Here is a 19,763-nt window from a genome sequence, read left to right as displayed (position 1 = left end):
TTCAGATGTGGAAAAAATACAGGCGCTCAGGTGTAACGCCGAATCTGTGCGCATACAAAGACATCAGCAAACACACCTGACAAATACTTGGAAACATTCAGATACACACTGAAGACAGGGGCTTTTCGAAATATTTTCCATTACTGCGAGGCAGAGACTTAAAACACCGATGTTATTTTAGTTTGAGCTTTCCAAATATTTAAAAATAAAGCAGATGAAAACGTATCCCTTGACTTAAACCACGCATAAACAAAAAACCCCACACCTCTAAAAATACTGCACTCCTCTCCAAGCCTTGGGCTCTTATCTCTGCGATAGGGCATCTGGGCTGTTTTTTAAATTCACAGTAAAAAGCCGAAGGGGGAGAAAAAAGGGCAATAATGGACAAAGTGGGGGCCTTAACGTTTTGAGGGCGAAGAAACCAAACTCCACCTGAACGACAATCTGTAACTCCATCGAAAACACCTGACCAGCAAGATCCCGGACTTCTCCAACAATAAACAGAAGGAATTATATAAATAAGTGAAACTAGCCCATATCTGCCCTGGTGAAGCGTGTGCTCTCCCCTAAAGACCCCGAGCAGTAAATGTCTGTTTTATTGCTCTCCGGACGAGGTTTCTAGCCGTGGAGATATTTGTTTGAAATTTCTGCAAGGTGGTTCGTGTCTGTCTCCCTTCGTGAGCTGCTTTTTGGGAAAAATAAACTGCTTTTTCGCGAAGTCCCCGCACCCCTGAGCGGAGCCGGCGCCGAGCCACCGGCTGTCCCCAGCTCTGTCACCGCCGTTTTTCCTTTAAAAATCGCCATTTTCAGCTTGCAGAGAGCTTCAAAGGCAAGGCGAGCCGTGAGACAAATCTATTTGCAAAACTTTATGCAGCCGGCTCTTTTTTTTTTTTTTCCCCTCCCTCTTCAGGCAAATTTTGGAAGACCACAACAACTACCAGATGACAGAGCAAAATGAAAGTTTGGCTCCGCGTGGTTTGTTGTGCCCTCGCAATCTAAAGCTGTTTTTAAATCTATTTCTGTGCCGAGGCAGCAGCAGGTAAGTCGCTGAATATAACATCGCGACAAGAAGAGCCCCGCGACAGGAGCTTGCTGATGGGACCGGAGAAGCTGCCCCTGGGTCTCTGCCTTAGGTACTCCGTTTAACAGCCCTCCAGGACGTCAATATTAGGGATAATGTTAAATCGCCTCAAATATATTCGCGTACACATATAAATATATCTGCGGATCAGGTTTACTCAGCCACTCATGGAATCGATTACGCCCAGTCCCAATAAAGTTGGGTTTGCGAGGCTGTATATTTTTCTACACACCCACGCAGACAAACACACACGTATAGAAATGTGGATCTGGCCGCAGCTAGATACGCGTGCTATTTATTTGCGGGCACGTCTATCTCTGCATCTAAACAGCAGCGCTATCAGTACATAAACAGGAGCTTCAGACCACATCGACTTTTAAATGGGGTGGCGTGGGTGTTCTGGTTCTATTCTCCCCAATGAGCACACAATAAATAAGGAGCCTCGGGAAACAGCGGAAGGCATTACAAAATCGCAGAAGGACGGGGCTGCTCCTTTAATTAAAAAATAATAATAATAATAATTAATAATAATAACAAAATCGCCCCGCGAGCTGCTCTAAACAAGGTTAGCTCTTGGCCAAGTGGTTGCAACTCGCGCTTGCCTGGAAAGCTTCCAAAGGCCTGAAATTGGGATTAACGATCCAACTGTTCTGGTTAAGAAAAGAGCCAGAAGAAACAATTTCTCCTCAATATATCCTCGCAGGGAGGGCCCGGCAGTGCCGGGGCAGAGCCGAGCAGCCCGGGCAATGCTGTGCGGGCTGCGACACTCCCCCGTGGCCTCTCCCACAGGAGACACGAACATCCCCGGGGCTCGGGGAAGCAGCGGCTGGGCATCCACAGAACACGCGAACACGCGTGGGGAGGCCCGGAGGGGCAGCCCAGAGCAAAGCGATTCCCACAAACACGCGTGAACCAAGGAGGATCCGGCCCCACGGCCCCAAAAAGGGGGCGAGGGGCTTGCTGGATGCTCGTCTCTTACCTTCCAGCCTTTGTTATGATCATCTCCGTCCCCACTTCGTGAAATTTCAGCCACAGCTCCCGCTCATGCAAAAACACTTTGATTCCTTCCATGCCCTGCAAGGGAGGGAAGCAGAGCCGGGTTACCCGCCCGGGGAGCCTCGGAGCCCCCAAACCCCGGGGAGAAGCCGGAGCTCGGTTTGCAGAGCCGGGAGGAGGCTGGTGGGGGGGTCCCAGGCCGGACCCCGGTGGTGCTGAGCAAGGGGAGCCCTGGGTAGGATCCTCAGTGCGCCGCGAGCAATACCCGGCTGCTCTCCCCCCACCCTAAACCAAGCACATTTCCCCCCCAAATAAAAAGCGAGGCCGAAGGCCGAGCAGGCACCGAGCGTGAGGTCTCCCCGTGAGGATTTACCCACGAGGAACACGGGGGCAAGCTCGGTGGGGAAATCCCTCTCCCCCCCCCCCCCGGTTCCCCAACCCCCGCCTTGGCAATGCGGGGAGCAGCAGCTGGTGTGCCCCCGGGGGAGCCCACGCGTGTCCCAGCACCACGCAGAGCCCCGGGGGGGCGAGGGCTTGTGGGGGGGGTGCGAAGGGGACCGCCAGGGGTGCCTGGCCCCTGGTGGCTGCGGGGGTGCCCATGCGTGACCCCCCACTCGGGTGCGTGGGTGCGGGCAGAGCAGTGTAAGCGCACGCCCGGCCGTGGGGTGGGAGCTCGTCGGCGTGTAAATGTCACGCTGAGAGGCACGGGAGTCTGTGGGCACGTAGAAATCCGTGCACACGGCCTCAGGGGGCATTTGCACACCCAGGTGTGGACGTGTGGGACCGTGCGTGTCAGTGCAGGAGCCGTGCATGTTTCGGGTGGGTTTTCCTCCCGTGCCCCCCCCCACGCACCCCACGGACACGTTCACCATTCGCTCAGCGCCTGACCACGGCCCCGGATAATGGCAAAGCAGGGGGAAAAAAAAATACATTTCTGACAACCAGGTGGGAATTTTCTCTTCCGTGGGGCCTAAAAGGACTCCTCGCTGCCCAGAGCTGGGGGGAAAAATGCGAAGAAAGGGGAAAAATAAAAAGCAAAGGGGAGGCCGGCTGAGGCCGGATCCTTACCTGCTGGGTGAAGGCTGCCTGGGGAGAGGTGGGGGGCTTGCTGGGGGCCCCCAGCTGCGTGTCCTGCTTGGCGTCAGCCTGCAGCTCCTTGGCCTCCGAGTCAGCCGGCGTGGTGGGGAGCCCAAAGCCTTCCTCGCTATCCGCCATGTTACGAGCTTCCTTCGCCGAATCCCCCACTGCAGGCACACATCGGGGAGAGAGCAGAGATAAGAGACGCAGAAGTCAAGGCTGACGTTTAATAAAATATATATATATATATAAAAATAGAGAAATTCACACGCACAGAGCCCGGCGCTGGCGGGGCTGGTGGGCGAACCCGCAACTCACTTCCAGCCACCCGGGGAAGGGAACGAGGCCCTTTAACTTTGGGAGAGGGAGAAATAAAGACTTTTATTTATTATCGCAGCCCGCAAGGGATGATAGGATTTGGGGGGGGGGGGGGGAGGGGGAGAGGGGAGGCGGTATTATTAAATGCATCTTTTGGAAAAAGGTAAACAGCCTCTCTCCCGCAGCCCGATGGCAGAGCGCACCGGGGGGCTGCGTGGGGGCACCTGGCCGGGGACCGAGGGACTCATGGCACGAGTGACAGAACAAATGGGGTGTCCCCCCGGGGGGGGGTGGCAGAGCCTCCCCCCGGCCCTGAGAGCCTCCTAGTCCCCGGGCCGAGGCCGGGCTCGCTGAGGCCGAGGAGGCTCCAAGCCTCCCCGGTCCTCCCAGGGAGGTGGGAGTCCGCACCGCTTGGTTGCCACCAGGCAAATGCCTCCGAAAAGTGATGCCGTTTGTGTAACCCCATTTTCTACGAAAATCCAACTCTCTGCACCCCTGCGAAGCGCGACCTTTCTGCAAAAATAAAGCTATTTATTCACCCCCAAAACCCAACACCCCCCGCCCGAACGGTTGCAAGACAAGCAGCATCGGATGGACGAGACGACTGGAAAATAAAAGTGCAAGTAAATCCATCGGCCTAGATATAGTGCAAGGTAACCTGCGTACAGGCTTGGGGACGGGGTTACTCTTGGGGCTGAAGCGAGCGAAGCCCTAACGCGAGTAAAACTGCACCAGCAGAGAAAACCGAGCTTAAAAAATACGGCTTACATCCGATGCGAGTAACAACGGCGAGTTTTAAAGGCAGTATTTTGATGGAGCTTTAAGGGCTCCATCAGGAATGGTAAAAGTTTCAAAGCAGGAGGAAAAAAAAAAAAAGATAAAAGCGATTGAATTATCTGTTAGGTTTTTGTTCTTAAGGGGTTTAGAGTTTTAGCAGCTTAAAAAAAAATCTCTCGCATGTTTCAAAGAAGAGGATTCAATTTTGAAAGGCCAAGCATATGGAGACAATATTGTTTTTAAGTACATGAGAATGGTCTGAAATGAGTTCTCCTTCTCCATGCAACAATACGTAAACGCCTTTAAAAGAAAAATAAATAAATAAAATAAAATAAAAAGGCAATTCTCCTTTAAATGTAGAGGAAAATTGGGGAGGGGGGGGGGAATGATCTTCCTTGCTAGTGGTGGGCAATTTATACATGCAGTATATATAATTTAAAAGGACAAAAAGCGAAGGGACTCTGGGTCCACACCTCTGGAGCTAAAGATCATTCCCAGGACCGGCCGTGCCCCCCTCCCTCCCTTCCCAACGCTCTTTTCCCACAACGCCCCAGGCAGGCGGGCTGCGCTCGGGGGCTGCGGGGCGAGGCAAAACCGCGCAAAGTGCGCGCAAAGTGCGCGGCCGGCAGCGGGAGCCGGGCCCGGGGCCGGGCAGATCCCACGGGTTCCGGGGCAGCCCCGAAGCTCCCGAGACAGAGACCATGTAAGGCTTTTCTCTTCCCCTCCTCCTCTTTTCCCGAGCTGTTTTTTTTTTTTTTTTTTCCTTTTTCTTTCATTTTTTCCTCTTTTTCTTTTCCCTTTTTATTTTTTTTTCCCCTGCTGCAGCTTCGGAAATCCCAGCGACTCATTTTTAATCGATTTCCCTCCAGTTCCAATCCCTTATTGCCCCCCCACCCCGAGCCGGCAAAGTTCTGGGGAGGGCGATGGAAAAAAAAAGCATGTTTTATTAAAACAAAGAGGGACCCAGCTATGGGGAGCCCGGCTCCAGCGAGCCTCCGCAGAGCGCTCCGCATGCCGGTGGGTCCAGGCATAATTAAACACATTTTTTAAAAAATAATAATAATTGAGGAGGGAGCGGGGGGGGGTCAAAAAAATAACCCACCAACTCGGAGCAATTGGCGAGCCGCAGCTTCTAATTTTTTCCCCTTTAAAGAGCTTCTGAGAAGAAATGGAGCTTGACAGAACCAGGCCGCGGCGGCTGTATGAAAAATGCATCTCGCTTTGCTAAAGTAGCACCAAGTGGGTTTGCAATAAAGAGAAAAAAAAAAAAAAAGGAAAAAAAAAAACACCCTAAGCCTTTTGTTCCAGCCTGTGCTCGCTTCGCCCCGCACGCAGCGGCCCCCCCAGGCCCCCCAGCCAGCCCCGGGAGCCCTGCAGAGAGCGGCCCCCCCTGCACCCCGCGGCTCCCGGGGCCTTGCAGGCTCGGCACAGACAATTTGTGTACAACAATGACCCCAGCCAGGCACTTTCGCTCTCTCCCGGTCACACACGCACGCACACACACATATTACAGACACCGACGGACATACATGGCAATGGAAGAGCTGTTACCTTGCTTGTTGAATTCCATGCAATCAATGCATCTCCATATATATATGTGTGTGTATATTTTCCCCCTTGGCAATGGAAATTACAATGGGATCAGGCTTCTCGTGTGCATATTTCCTTTTATTTATTTATTTGCGGATCAGCATGTGAAAACCCAGCCTGGAAGAAAAAGATCTATCCAACGCAAGCTGCTTGCCTGCTTGCCTCTCTCTCTCTCTCTCTCTCTCTCCTGCTCTCTCCAAACACTTCCAGGTTGTCAGACGCACTAGAAAGGATCCTGAGACCAAGATAAAGCCCCCACCCCCACCCCTTTTCTCAGCCTGCTCTGGAAGACAGTTTTCCCCACCCCACTCTTCCTACTCCCCCTCCTCAAAATAGCAATAATAATGAAAAAAATATACTAATAATTTAAGAAAAAAAAAAAAAAAAAAAAGAGGGAGGGGACGAAAGAGAGGAAAAAGAGCACCCTCCTTTAAAAAATAAATAATTTTTAAAAAAGCAAATTGCCGAAAGTTCCGGGCGGGCGGGCAGGGGCTGCGCGGAGCCGGGCGCGCTGGGCTGCGGGGCGCTGCGCGGAGCGCGGAGGTGCCGCGGGCTCGTCCAGCTCCGCTCGCCAAGTGCCGGGCCCCGCTGGCCAACCAGCTGGGAGCCTGCTCCGGAGAGACTCGCTCTTCCTTCCCCCCCCCCCCCAAGCCCTCCCCTCCGCCCCCTCCCCCCCAAAGCTCCTTTTTTTTTTCCAGCCTATTTTTCTGGCCGGCAAACAAGAACAAGGCACAAAGACAATCGCCAAACTCCCCAGCAGCCCTCCCCCTCTGCCTTACCTCCTCTCCCTCCCTCCCTCCTCCATCCATCTCTCCCAACCAAAGAGAAAATTCAGCGCCTGGGAATATTCCCCCCCTACTCCCCCCAACCATCCACCCCCCTTCTCCTCCCTCACCCCTTTAAATAAATCGCTGGCTCTGCTAACCTCACACCACCCCCGGCCCCCCCTGCCCTCAAAGGCAGCCTGGAGGTGTGGATTTGCACCCATCTCCAGCTTTGCTCACAGAGGCCCTTTTTTTTTAATTATTATATTTTTTTTATGTGTATGGGGGGGAGATCCCCTCTGAAAGGACTCTCCTAACCTGGCCAAAGGGATGAAATACAGAGAAGTGGGGCTAAAACACAGCCGAAGGGGGACCCCTTGAGCTTTACACCCCCTCCAGCCCCTCTCCATCCTCTTCCTCGCCCCGTTGCCCGGCCGAGGGCCGCAGCCCCCGGAGCCTCCGCTGTGCTCAAATAATCAAGCCGTCAGCAAGGAGCGGGGATGTGGCTTTATCTGCATCTTCCTTCTCTCCCTCCTCGCTCTCTCTCTCTCTCTCTTTTTTTTTTTTAATGTATTATTTTGAGGGTAAAGTTGAATAGGTCAGCGCAGGGTAAACAGCCTCCCTGTCGCATTCTGCAGCCTGAAGAGAACCAGATTGGCGAGTCGGATTTTTGATAAGACTTGGAATAAATGGCATGGTTTAGATCTGCTCTGCCCACCCTCCTCCTCCTTCCCCCACCCTTCTCCTTGCCCCCCCCCAACCCCCCCGCCCCCCCAAACCTTCGCTCTTTTCTCCTTCTCGGACATTTCTCGTGCATTTCGCCGAAGTTTCAGCAAATCGAGCCTTGCTCCGAGCCCTCGCAGGGCGCGATAACGCCGCAACCCCCCGAAAAGTTGGAGGTGAGCAAAAAAATAAAAATAAAATAGGCACCGGGCGAAAAGTCCGCGGGGGTGAGTGGCTCCGGGGGGGAGGGGGGGGGCATGTGTGGGTGTAAATTTGGCATCTCCCAAACCCTCCCCGGGCGCACGCCAGTTCCACAGCGACTCGAGGAGACCCAGCACACGCTAAACGGTTGCAAATCAGAATAATAAAATAACTGCACTTGTAGCCGCAGAGAATTAGCCAACGAACGCTACTTAAACAAACAGAACAAAGCTAGTCCCATATTTCATTATTTTTAGAGGGAAACGAGCCGTGGAGCCCTTCCAAACACAAACAAACGAAGGAGCAAACCGGGCGGGTCTTCCCCCGCGGGTGCCGCAGCCCCAAGCCCCGGCCTGGGTGCTGGCATGGCGAATGCTGGAGGAGCCCTTCCATTCCCTGGCCGCCCTCGGAAAGGTGCAAATTGGGGGGAAAACAAGAAAAGCAGCAGCTCCCGTCCAGGTTGGGGGAAAGCCGGGCCGAGGGGAAAGCAACGGCTGCTGGGGGAAGGTTCCCCAAACAGCCAGCGAGCCCGAGATTTTTTTTTTCTCCTTAAAAAATAAATCCGAGCAGCGAGGGAAAAAGGTTGCCCGCAGCTGGGAGCGAGAGAGATCACCACCTCCCCTCGCCAGAAAGAAAGGGAAAAGTGAAAATCTCGAAGTTTGCAGGAGCACGGCTGCTGCCCGCTGCCTGAAAGCACTGCTAGCGCAAAGCGAGCACTCACCTCTCCAATGCCACACTAGCTCTCAAACACCTTGAAGACAAGTTGAAAACGATGCAAATAAATCGAATTTATTTCCGTCTGCAGGTTGGGGGGGGTGAAGAAGGAGGAAAAAAAAAAAAAAAAAAAAAAGCTGGGAAAAGGACCGCAAGTCCAGGCTCTCTAGGACTGTAATGTCAATGCGAAGGAGCCTTCCAGCTAGAAGCCGATTTGTGGTCTCAGACAAATTAAATATTACTGTTTATTACCAGCCATACTCCAATAAAATAAAGAGAGTTCAAGGCGATAGCTGCTATCTCACGAGCTTTGCTCCTATAGGACACGGAGACGTCACCAACCACGCAACTGGCCTATTCTGTCATGGTTGACTGCAGCAGTAATGGAAGGTTAATTTGTATTATTCTCCTCTTTTAAAGCCCTATCAGTGAGATTCCTGTTTTTTTTTCTCTTTCTTTTTTTTTTTTTCTTTTTTTTTTCTTTTTCCAAAGAAACTGGCGCAACGCAAACTACGCCGAGGCTGGCCGTGCTCCTCTGCGTGTGTGCACCCTCCCATAAAGATGCGAGTGCACGTATAGACATGAATATATAAGACACACAACGCACGCACATGTATATATGTGGGTGTGACGGAGTGCGTGTTATATATGTGTGTGTATCACCCAAGCAGGCACGGAGTCGCTGGAAACTCCAAGAAAACCCACTCTTTCTTGGGGCGGAAAAGGGGGAAACCAGTAGCAAAGCTCCCGCTTCATCAGGAGCAGCCCGGTTAATCCAACCGTATTGGCATTATTCAGCTTAATTTTTAAGAAAAAAAAAAAAACGCTATTAGAGTGAGCAGGAAACTTGTCAAATGAATGCTCAGGCACCTCTGGAAGCAAACACTCTGGGCTATATATAGTAAATGATAACCTGGTTATTTGCACAGATTCAAGCGTGCTTCGGGAACCAATTATTTGCTGTGATTAAAAAAAAAAAAAAAAGTAGTAAATCGAGGCGATTATTTGCCAAATGAGATTGACAAGGAAAAAAAAAAAAAAAAAAAAGCCCCAAACCCCCAAATCCCTCCAGCGCAGCCAGTGGCTGCAGAGGAGCCGCGGCGCTCCCTGCGTCCCATCGCCTTTCCTATTAACCTGCGGGGATTTTTGCGATGCAGTCGCGGCAGCTTGCGGCAAACATTTCACCAAAGATGCTTAAAACGTTCTTTCCTCCAACAGAAAAAAAAAAGAGAGAGGAGGAGGAGGACGAGGAGGAGGAGAAATAAGGAAAGAGAAAATAAAGAGCATCACCTAAGGAAGAGCGAGAAGTTGCTGCAGGATCTGGACACCGGGTAAGTGTTCCCAAAAAGGGCCCCCCCCAGCCCTGCCGACACTCGGGGCTCCTCGGGAAGCAGGCCCTGGCAAAAAGCAGCCGAGAGGATGGAAAAAAAAAAAAAAAAAAAAGGGGGTTCGGGGAGAAGAAGCCCCCCACCCGGCCCCCATTTACCCTGCATGGCCTTCAATTGGGGACACCCGTTCAAATGAGGGGTGGGGAGGGCGAACCCCCTCACCCCCCCCCCCCCGGCAGCCTAGGGACGATCATGCCCTTTGCAATGCCTGCCCTGCTGTTTGGAGCCGCCAAACGCGGCCCTATAACGGGCCAAACCCAAGCAGTCGGAGCAGAGCGGCAGCATATAGGAGCCTATATATATATATATAAATATATATATACGTGACCCAGAGGTGTGCGCGCACGCCCGGGGGCGAACACACGCGCGGTTTGCCAAAAAAATAAACCACGCAGGCACGGGGCCGTGTCCTCGATAAAGAAATGATGCAAATTTTATACATGGAGGCTGCACGTGGGACGCACACGCGTGCAGAAAGACATCGGTGAGAGAGAATATGAGAGCTGTATGGATGCCCAGACACGCGCATCGCCAAGCCACACGTGCAAATAACGAGGCCGCCGTGCACACGCACACAGCAGCATTTCCGCGTGTGCAAGCCACCCGTGCTCCTGCCGCTACCCACGCGGGGCTCTTTCCATTCCCAACTATATTTCCCGCACGCATTTTGGGTGAGCACAAGCAGAAATCCGCCTCCACCCTCTTGGATCCCGCTGCTCGCTCCCCAGAGTGCGTGCAAAGCCGTGCACACCCCCAAAAAAATAAAAAAAAATAAAAAAAAAATTCTGGGGAGCGGACAGATGTGCGCGCACCGCCTATACACCGATCTATAGGCGCTATAGGTTCCCGCACTCGCTGAAATCCCCAAGCATCCCTCAGCAGCCACGGGCCCGAGCACCCCCCCTCACCGTGGGCACTTACCTGTGTGGGCCGGGGGTGCGTGGCCGGGTGGGGGAGCCCTCTCAGCCCCCCCCCGGCTCGCTCAGCTCCTCTCCACCAGCGCAGGATCAGGCCCCCTCAACCCGGGCCCGGCCTCCCCGCGCCCGGGGGTCGCAGACCACGGGGAGCCCCCGCTTTTGGGGGTGGCATGGCTGGAGCCTGGTGGAGCCCCCCCCCCCGCCCCCTCGCCGCCTTCAGAGGGTGGCAGGGGGGCCCTCGAGGTTTCTCCTGGCGGGTTTCACCCTGGAGAGGAGGCGGCAGGGGGGCACGGCCGGGGTGCCGGTTTGCAGTGGGGTCGAGGTGTCAGCAGTAAGAAATAGTGCGGAGCGAGACCTCGCCCCCCCAGCCCTACTCGCTGCCTTTAAAGCCGCTTTTTGGGGCCGCACCAAAGCCCGGAGCCTTTCCGCTGCAGCTCCCCGGGAGCGCCCCTGCCCAGGGCCGGGGCAGTGCGCCGCTGACCGCCTCGGAGCTTATAAAACCTATATACTGCAGCATTTTTGGCTCTCTAACTCCATTTTTTTTTCCAGCTCCCCCATAGCAAGAATATATTTTTTCCACTTTTAGGTAATTTACTTCTCTCCGACCAATTCTCCCCTCTTTTATTTCTAAATCCTTTTTTTTTTTTTTTTTGGCCGCATACCCGCTTTGGCGAAATACGCACCTGGGAGAAAACAAGTATTTAAAATAATCATCCTCTCTGGATGTACTTTGGTCCATTCACTCTTCTTTTTATTCCTTTTTTTTTTTTTTGGGGGGGGGGGGGGGCTGAGCAGTGGCTCGCTGTATTGATTTGAGGGTTTGTCAGAAAGATGTTTGTCTCAAAGTAACACAAACACAGCTCTCCTCGTCTCACTATTTCCACTTTCGGTGGTCGAGAATTTCTACGTTTATAAGAGCCTTTGGTGTAGATACCTGGGTCGAACTTTTTGTTTGTTTTTTCGTTATTACAGGTGAATAGCATTTTTTTTAAAAAGTCTGTGGTTTCGGGTCTTTCTTCCCGCCCTTCTTACTACTTAAAAAAAAAAAAAAAAAAGTTTGCAATTAAAAAACACCCCCTCCTCCCAGCCCATTAATTTCCCAGGAAAAGTCCAGGCTTTAAAACACTGACGAAAATGAAAAATAACCAGCGGGGCAGAGGCAGGGCTGCAAAACGTGGCGCTGTGCAGGCACCAGCGCTGCCTCCCACGCGTGCCCGTGGGATGGAAATCCCATTTTTTTCCCTTTTTCCCCCCCTTCAAGTCCCAGCTAGCAACCGGGGAGTGGGTGAAGGAGTCCCAAAATCGGGCTAGAAGCATCCCCGGAGCAAGAGGGACCCATTCTCCCAGCCCTCTCCGCCTCCAAAAAGGCATTTTAACTGCATCCCGAGGGGTGCCCGGGGCTCGGTCCCCTCCCCAGATTTTCCTACTCGCACAGTGCCGCCCAAGGAATGGGGACTGGGCTTTTTTCTCATTTCCCCCCTTTTCAGGGAGCCAGCTCGGGGGGTAACTTTTTGGCACGGGGTGCTCAGCATCCCCCTCCCCGCCCTAATCAATGCGTCCCGATGGAGCGAAGCGCATTATTGATGCCAGAATAGAAACGCTAATCTGCCATCGCCAAACAGGGTGTCAATCAGGGCTTTATCTCGGGCCGAAGGAGAAAATAAAAGAAGATAAGGCCTCACTCTCGCCTTGGGAAGAAAGCTGAAGGGGGCAAGAGGGGGAAAGTCTTCAGCGCCCCGTGCCTTTCGCTGAAAGTGATCTTGCAATGACCTTGGCGGGGGAGCCGGGGGCGGGATGGCCCGGGCTGGGCTGGGGAGAGGGGCCCGAGGCCACCCCAGGGCCACCTGCCAGCTTCATCCGTCCCCTCCTGTGCCGCAGCACGGCCCCGGCCCCAGAGGGGACAAGGGACGGGAGTGGGGACAGCACCCCGGGCACGGCGCAGCGCCCTCGCCCCGCCACGTGTTCTCTCTCCCTTACTTCCCAACACTTTTTTCTTTTTTCTCCCTCTCCCCCTTTCTATTCTCTCTAGCTTTCTTTCTCCTTTTCCCCGTTTTCCCTCATTTTCCCCGTCCCCGTCCTATTTCTTTCCCCTGCCCTAAATAACGCAGAGCGAAAGCGCGGCCAAGCCTGGCTGAAGTCATCCTTGGTAATAACGGGACCATCACGCGATTTGGGGTCCGGATGCCCTCCCCAGCACCCAGAAAGGCGAATGCGGTCCCCAGCTCCACTCCCATCCCGGGGACAGCGGCTGGGAACTTCCAGGTCCCGGCTTCGGGCGGGTGGCAGGGGCATCCCCCAAATCCACGTTGTCCTCGCCGTGAAAATACAGCTCCTATGTGTTACCCAAACGGCTCCTAAATGGGACGGTGTGGTGGTGCTCCCCAACTAACGTTAGGCGCATAACAATAATAACAATAATAATGTGAAATATTCACAGAATGAAGAGACCAGGAAAAAACGAACCTTTCCTCCCCCATCCATAGCCTTGCCCCTTGTGCAAGTGTTGGATGAGGCCGCGATCTGTAAATCTCAGAGCCCTGCGCTGCAGCACCGAAATTGGTTTGGGGGCTGGGGGCTGCAGGTCGCTGTCCCCAAGGGTTTTTTTCCCCACGGATATGAGGAATGGGGCTGAGAGTTTGGATGCAAAGGGCTGTTTGGGGTGACACTCGGCTGGGTGAAGACCGTTTCATGCACACACATGCGCGCTCCCCTAAATATGTAATAAATATATATTATGTACATCGCCATATATTTATACCTGTTTCACCTATATCAAGCGTTCAAGCTGGGTACGTCCTTGTCTATTTTGGTCTAGATGTAGCGGTGGCTGTGCACACCCCCCCCAAAAAAAGGATGTTTTCCCGTATTTAAGACAGTATCAACAGCTCTTTTCGTGCCCAGCAGCTGTTTTTTGGAAGCAGCCTGGTGTCTTTGCTTTCTTGCCCGTGCATTTGCAGGCTGCCAGCGCAGCTCTGGAGAGCACTTTTTGGGTCCCATGCGCTTGGAAACCGTTCACTTCCAAAGAATAAATATTTTATGCTTTGGAATAATAATTAAAAAATAAAGAAAAGAGCTCAAATCTCCGCGCAAAGCCCTCCCCCGGTGGAGCCGAGAACCCGGGCACTACCTGCGGCTCCGAGCCCGGTTCCCCCCTCGGCTGCCGGCCCCCGGAGGCCGGAGCAGCCGCCGTTCGAGACAATGCCTATTTTCTGTCATTAATAACTTGTTTCTTAAAAAAAAAAAAAAAATCTCGTTTGGATCCAAGATTGTTTTTTATGATTCAGTTGGACAAGACGGAACACATGTTAGTTTAAGCAGGTTCATGAAATAGCTGTAAATCAAATAAAGTTTACGAGTTTAGCAGGAAATACTGAATAGATGAAAAAAAAAAATCCGCCGAGGCAGAGAACAGCAGGCTAAAATAGTTGGTGGAGTTTGTCCTGCTCTGTGTTTCTCTCTGTTCTCTTGTGCATCTTGTCGATTAAAGGCCTCGAGACCCCGTGTTGGCGCCAAGTGGCATGTTATTAATCAGTTATCCGTAGGTTCAGTCCACATAAGAGAGAAATTTAATCACCAGAAACCAGACCCGACATAAAAGAGAAATCTAAAATCAATTCCCGCCCGCCTCTCCCCCCCCCCCGCCTCCGAAGCGATCAGAACGAGCAGAAGCAATCAAGATCTCGCTCCCTCTCCCTCTTAATTGCACCGGGCGAACCGCAAACTTCTTAGAGCTTTACCCCAAAGAGAGTTTAGAAAAAAAGAAAAAAAAAAAGGGGGGGGGGGAGAAACTAACGACTCGCCACCACAACGCAACAAGCTTATCCTTGATCTCACTATAAAAACGTGATGGGGGAGAAACAACCCAGGCGGAGCCTTTCATAACGGAAAAAAATATATAAAAATATATATTACAACGAAACGCGCTGCTAAAATGATCTTTGAAGGCTCCCCGGGAGGGGTGCCCCCGCTCCAGGTGCTGGCAGGGGGTTCGGCTCCCCCGGCAGAGGTGAGAAGTGCTGTCCCCTCCTTGTCCCCCACCACATAGGCATCAGTGGTCCAAAAATAGGAGGAATCCGGCAAAATACCCCTCGAGGACAGGAATGGTGCTGGGGGGCTCTCTCCTCAAAATTCTGTCCTGCCCCCAAGCCCCGGAGCTGAGCGTTTCCTTTGGGCGTTCCCCCCACACCAGCACTGCGCCCTTTTTTTCTCCAAGGACTTTTGGGTGGGATTTCCCAGTTTTTGGTTAGGCCGCGTGGTTACGAGAGGAAATTCTTGGCCCTCCGCTGCGTGGGTATCACGGCAGGCGGGGAAAGTGCCCTGCTTCGGGAAGGAAGGGACAGGAGGTGACAGCAGTGCCCCCCCCACGCCCGGAGGACACGAAAATTCAAACACGGGGAGCGCAGCATCCCCTTCTCCCCCTCAAAATAAATTAAATAAATAAAATAATCCACTTCCCAGGAAAAGTGAAGAGCAGCTGGGCTCGGTGGCTTTCCACGCGTGTTTTGCGTGGAAGGCTCGACCCTTGAGGCTACCCAGCTTCCCCCCCCCCCCGGCTACCGGGCACGGCCCGGGTGGGGGCTGCGCTGGTGAAGGGCACCGGGAGGAGGCGGGGGGACACGGGCGCTCCGGGGCTATATTTGGAAAAGAATTTCCAAGCCCTTACAGCAAATCTGTGCGAAAGGTACGGGCCCGATGGGACAGGCTGCCCTGGGGGCTGCCCCTTCCCCGTGTCCCCCCCATTCCGTGTCCTCCCGCTGCCAGCCTCCGCGTCCCACCCGCGGCGGGGACGGCGTTTATTCCTCGAAAGGGGATAGGAAAAAAATCCCGTGCTAAGTTTTGCCTGCCCAAATCCGAAGAGAAACGCTTCTCCCCGGTCTAACCCTCCAGCCCCGATGGCCAAAATTTACCTAACGGCCCCCCCGCGATGGTGGGGATATCCGTGGAGCGGCTTTGAGCTTGCCTGTGCCAGCTGGATTTGCTTGTTCTGCCTTAAAAAAAAAATAGCAAGGGGCTATTTTCGTTCCCCCCCGACCTCGAGGGGATAAGGGATGAGGAAGACGCCCCACCTGGGCTGACCCGACTGGGGGATTTTAACCCAAAACCGAACTTTAGCCCGCCTTTTCCATCATCTTTTCCCTCCACCGACACTCTCCCCTAAAAAGCCTCGAAAGCAGTCATTTGGCTTTAGACGTCTGACCTTTTTTTCCCCCCTCCACGCTGTATCTGATCGTTTTCCTCCAGCCCAAATAGACTGGAAACCACAGAGAAAATAATCAAAGTGCAGCATGTTTTCCCACAGTAGGAATGCATGTTAGCACTCTCTCCACGTCTTGATCCTCTGTTTGCGTGTGGGTATTCCTGGGGAGATGCGTGCAGGGCGGATCTCGCCCAGATGCACGTCTTCTGTTTTTTTTTTTAATCCCCCCCCGGTGCCTCCAGCCACCCAGCGGCCGGACAGACGGCCGGCTGAGAGCCCCTTGGCCTCGGGGTGCCAGCTGCGGGGAGCTGAGAATTTGTATGGAAACACAGAAAAAAAGGGGAAAAAAAAATGCGTGCACGGTTGGGCACCCAGCCAACAGCTACGCACCCGAAGTGGGGTTCTTGGTACGCACCCGCATTCATGGGTGCCCCCCACCCAGTGGGCTCACTCCCACCCATGGGTGCCACGGCATCCCCGGAGCTTTGCCCTAAGCACGCGTGGGCTCAGCCGGAGCGCAATGCTTGGGGGGAAATGGAAAAATAAAAGGGAAAAGGATGGGGGGTGCCCTCCGTGCTGCGACCCGAGCCCCCTCGTGCCCTGGCACCATTACAAGGGGAGGAAGAGGAGGGGAAGAAGGCTCGCTGAGGAGCACAAAATGGTTTTGCACCCCCCCAAGCCCTTCCGTAACCCCTCCTCTCCCCCCCCCTCCTGCAGCTGCGCGGCGTAGGTAGCTCCAGATAAGTGAAAGTGGTATTTTTATAGGCTGATAAAAGAAACTTATCTCGGCTTGCCCGAATCTGACAAAGATTCCCTAATTGGGCATTTGCCCACACCAGCTTCCCCAGCCCGGAGCTCAGCTATTTTCAGCCCTCCAAGGGGGTGTCGGGGCCCCAGCCCCCCCATTTCCAGCCCCAATCTCGGAATTTCCCAGCCCGACGACCCCCGCAGAAATCCCACCTCGGGGCTGCCCCAGCCCCCTGTGTCCTGGCAGAAGAAACCTCTAAACTGCCGACGGGGGCTCCCCATGACACTCGGTTCATTTCATCAGCTGTAACACTAAGTAAATCAATTAAAAAATCACGAAGAAAGGAAATGAATGGACTAAAGCTCTCTTATGTATGGGCAACGGGTGGGGATGCGCTGTTTTGCACGACTCTGCCTCCTCCTGCCCACCGGGTGCAGAATTTAAATAGAAATTTAAATAAACACGAATTTAAATAGAAATATAAATGTAAATAGGAATTTAATCTCTGTTTGCATATCCCAGGGCACCCCCAGATCTGCCATAGGGCTCGGCAGCTACTACCCATCCCTGAGAGGATCTGCCAGTCCCGGCTCCGCTGCTCACATCAGCTCCACTTTTCTCCTCCTGTGCTTTTCAATCACCAGGCTACCACCAAACCCAAAGAGCACAGAAAACATCCTCAATCCTAAACAACCAGACCTTGCAGCCTGCTCACATCACAAGCCTCAAAACGAGCTGGGAAGTCGCCCGCTAAACTTATTTCTCATTTTCCTTCCCTTTTTTTTTTTTTTCCTGGGGAAGGGGGAAGGGTTGGGGGATTAACGGCCCATCTGACCTACCAGTGGTGTACGCACATGAATCAAGCACAATCAAAGGGCCCAGTGTCAGCATTAGCTTGACCCCTACGACTGGCGCAGGACTCAGAGCGCAGCGAGGCCTGCTCTGGCCGCAGCACCAGGAACCTTCCCCAGGTTATTAATGCCTGCAGAGGGCTCTGCCTGGCAGGCTGGGTTGGGGTTACAGCCACACGGGGTGCAAGGAAGCACTGGGGACTGTCCCTGGATAGACCCACTCCAGCAGCACCGGCAGGGTGGCCCCACTCGGCAGAGCCCGAACACATCTCACCGCATCAAACTGTCCACTTGGAATCACAGAGAAGTGGAAATTGGGTGGGTTTGTGGGTTTCTTGGTTTCTATTTTTTTCTTCAGGAAGTACAGAGAACTGTATGCTCACACTTTTTGTCACTCCATTTGCCATGCGTGCTTTACCTGGGGTGGTTTGGAAGGAGATGATGCTCAGGTTCCCCTTGGCCACTCTCTGGCTGGGAGAAAGACAAACACCACGAAAACAGGCAAAGATCTGGCCCCAGTGACTGGGGACCCACAACAAGCTCCAGATTCAGCCTTGAGGCTCAGCAGGTTCTGAACACGGAAGAACTGAACCCTTCCAAAGTCCAGACAGATACCTCAAAGCCAAGCCAGCTTTCAGAGGTCTTCATTAAAAAGGGTGACACTCAAGTGCATCCTTTTATAGGTTTTTCTCACATAGAGGAATGAAGAGTGCATCAGTTCCAAAATCAAGTCCCCAGTAGCAGAGCAGCTTGATACTGACGCAAGAATTTTGGAAAATAGCTCATGATCCCTCTTCTCACTGAATTTTCCCCGCACCCAAGAGGAGCACTCAAATTAACCAGAGATCACCAGCAGGCAAAGCCGTGTGGCCGCTGCTCTGCGGGAGCAGGCTCTGGAGGGGATGCGCACGGTCCTGTCAAAGCATCAAGTTCACCCTCCATTTAAATGTCACGTTTAATGGAAATAGTGCGACCTCCTCTTCTCCTCACCCAGTCCAACCTGGGCTATTTTTATTTCTTTTATGCTTGCTTGTACTTAACACTGACTTTTGCTTTTAGCCTCTTCTTTCCAAATACACATGCACATATATATATATATATATATATATATATATATAAAATCCTCCTATTAAAAATATTGATGTCAACATTCAGCAACACTTGGCTCTTTGACTGTAATGGCTTAGCTGTCATTAAATCTTGTTGTTTTTGGTTTTGCCATGATAACTGGGCAAGGGAAGAGCTGGTGGGATTTGGGAAGGGCAATGTGGGCTGGAAGGGCTGGCACAGGGCTGTCCCTTCCCCTGCAGCAGCTCCTAGAAGGATTGTGCTACTCCTGGCTCTCAGCAGGCATGAGAAGGGAGCCTGCAGCAAGGCTCCCATCAAAGCCAAGCTGCCAGAAAGCTCAGCCTCCTCAGCAGCCAGCCTGAGCATCCTGACAGTGAATTCAGAAGGAAGCAGGCCCTGGATGCCAACTGAGAACAGACTGGGGGCCAGGAGGAGCCAACTCCTGTCTCAGAGAATCACCACTGGACAGCCAGGCATACACAAACCACTGCTGCTCACAACGCTGCCTCTGCTAGAGGTTTTCTGCCAGCAGATTTTGGAGGAGAAGCACGCTGCTGGACCAAAAGCCACAGCCCTGCCTAGGCTGCCTGCAAGCCACTGTCCTGGGGACAAAGCTGAAACAGAGAGGAGGTCACCGGGCGGAGCAGGGAAGATGTTCAGTAGGGCTGCATCCTCACTCCATGGAAGTCCCCAGCTGGAGACCCCCTGCCCCAGCTTCTTGTCCCACAGCTGCACCAGGGAGAGGTCACAGCACCCACGGCACTGGAAGTATCAGTCCTCTGCACGCCCCACCAACATCATGATACAACCAATCATTAGGTGGCCACTTCACCACTGGGCTGCAAATACCTACAGCCTGATGGCCCTCCATAACCCCGAGTGTAACAGCCGTGGCTCGTCCCATTGGGTAGCTCCTGAGTTGGTTTTGGTGGTGTCTGTGCAGTCCCTAGTGCATAAGTGTCCTTATTACACCTGGAACCAGCACATGTCCCATGCTCGCAGGCAGTACCAAAGCAGTTTCCTGGTGAGCTCTGGGCACAGGTCAGTCATGTCAGCACCAACCCCCACATCTGCCAAGGGCAGTTGTGCCTAAGACACCAGCCAGGAGCTTGGAAAGTCCAAGCCCAATGGCTCTGTGCCGTTTAGGGCCATGCTTTGAAGAACGGTGTGCCCTTTCATAAAACAGCAGCTTAGGAGCTAAGAGATTAAGAAGCATCTGCTCGTGCCTTCCCAGCCCCGGTCTTGACTCTATCCAGAGCATATAGCTGGCTACATCAGTAATGCTGGAGACTCAGCAGCCCTTTAATTTGGGTAAGCCTTCCTAGAAAACACTCTAAAATCTGTATCCTTCTG

At 53.1% G+C, this 19,763-nt stretch overlaps 1 protein-coding gene and 1 long non-coding RNA gene across 9 annotated transcripts in view; one reads left to right on the top strand and one right to left on the bottom strand.

Moving 5' to 3' along the window:
* TBX5 (T-box transcription factor 5) overlaps positions 1 to 19,763 on the bottom strand; it is a 127,218-nt gene that overhangs the window by 32,303 nt on the left and 75,152 nt on the right. For 2 of the 8 annotated variants that reach the window (XM_027470061.3, XM_072024321.1), the window contains exons 2-3: positions 3,146 to 3,321; positions 2,061 to 2,155 (exon numbers count right to left, since the gene is read on the bottom strand). In XM_027470061.3, the coding sequence (XP_027325862.1) occupies positions 2,061 to 2,155; positions 3,146 to 3,292 (242 nt within the window). In that variant the 5' untranslated portion in view covers positions 3,293 to 3,321. Of the gene's footprint in view, positions 1 to 2,060; positions 2,156 to 3,145; positions 3,322 to 3,428; positions 3,522 to 5,351; positions 5,376 to 5,800; positions 6,111 to 7,382; positions 7,509 to 8,248; positions 8,493 to 10,550; positions 10,777 to 19,763 lie in introns of those variants that run through there. The other 6 variants (XM_038187434.2, XM_038187435.2, XM_038187436.2 and 3 more) reach the window with 6 other exon arrangements.
* Positions 7,367 to 13,293, top strand: LOC119718529 (uncharacterized). The gene is made up of 3 exons (XR_005269673.2): positions 7,367 to 7,502; positions 9,460 to 9,572; positions 12,655 to 13,293. It is a non-coding gene; the product is annotated as an uncharacterized lncRNA (long non-coding RNA).

This window comes from Anas platyrhynchos, chromosome 16 (assembly GCF_047663525.1).
Source record: "Anas platyrhynchos isolate ZD024472 breed Pekin duck chromosome 16, IASCAAS_PekinDuck_T2T, whole genome shotgun sequence".
NCBI lineage: Eukaryota > Metazoa > Chordata > Aves > Anseriformes > Anatidae > Anas > Anas platyrhynchos.
This window is presented reverse-complemented; position numbering and strand designations above follow the sequence as displayed.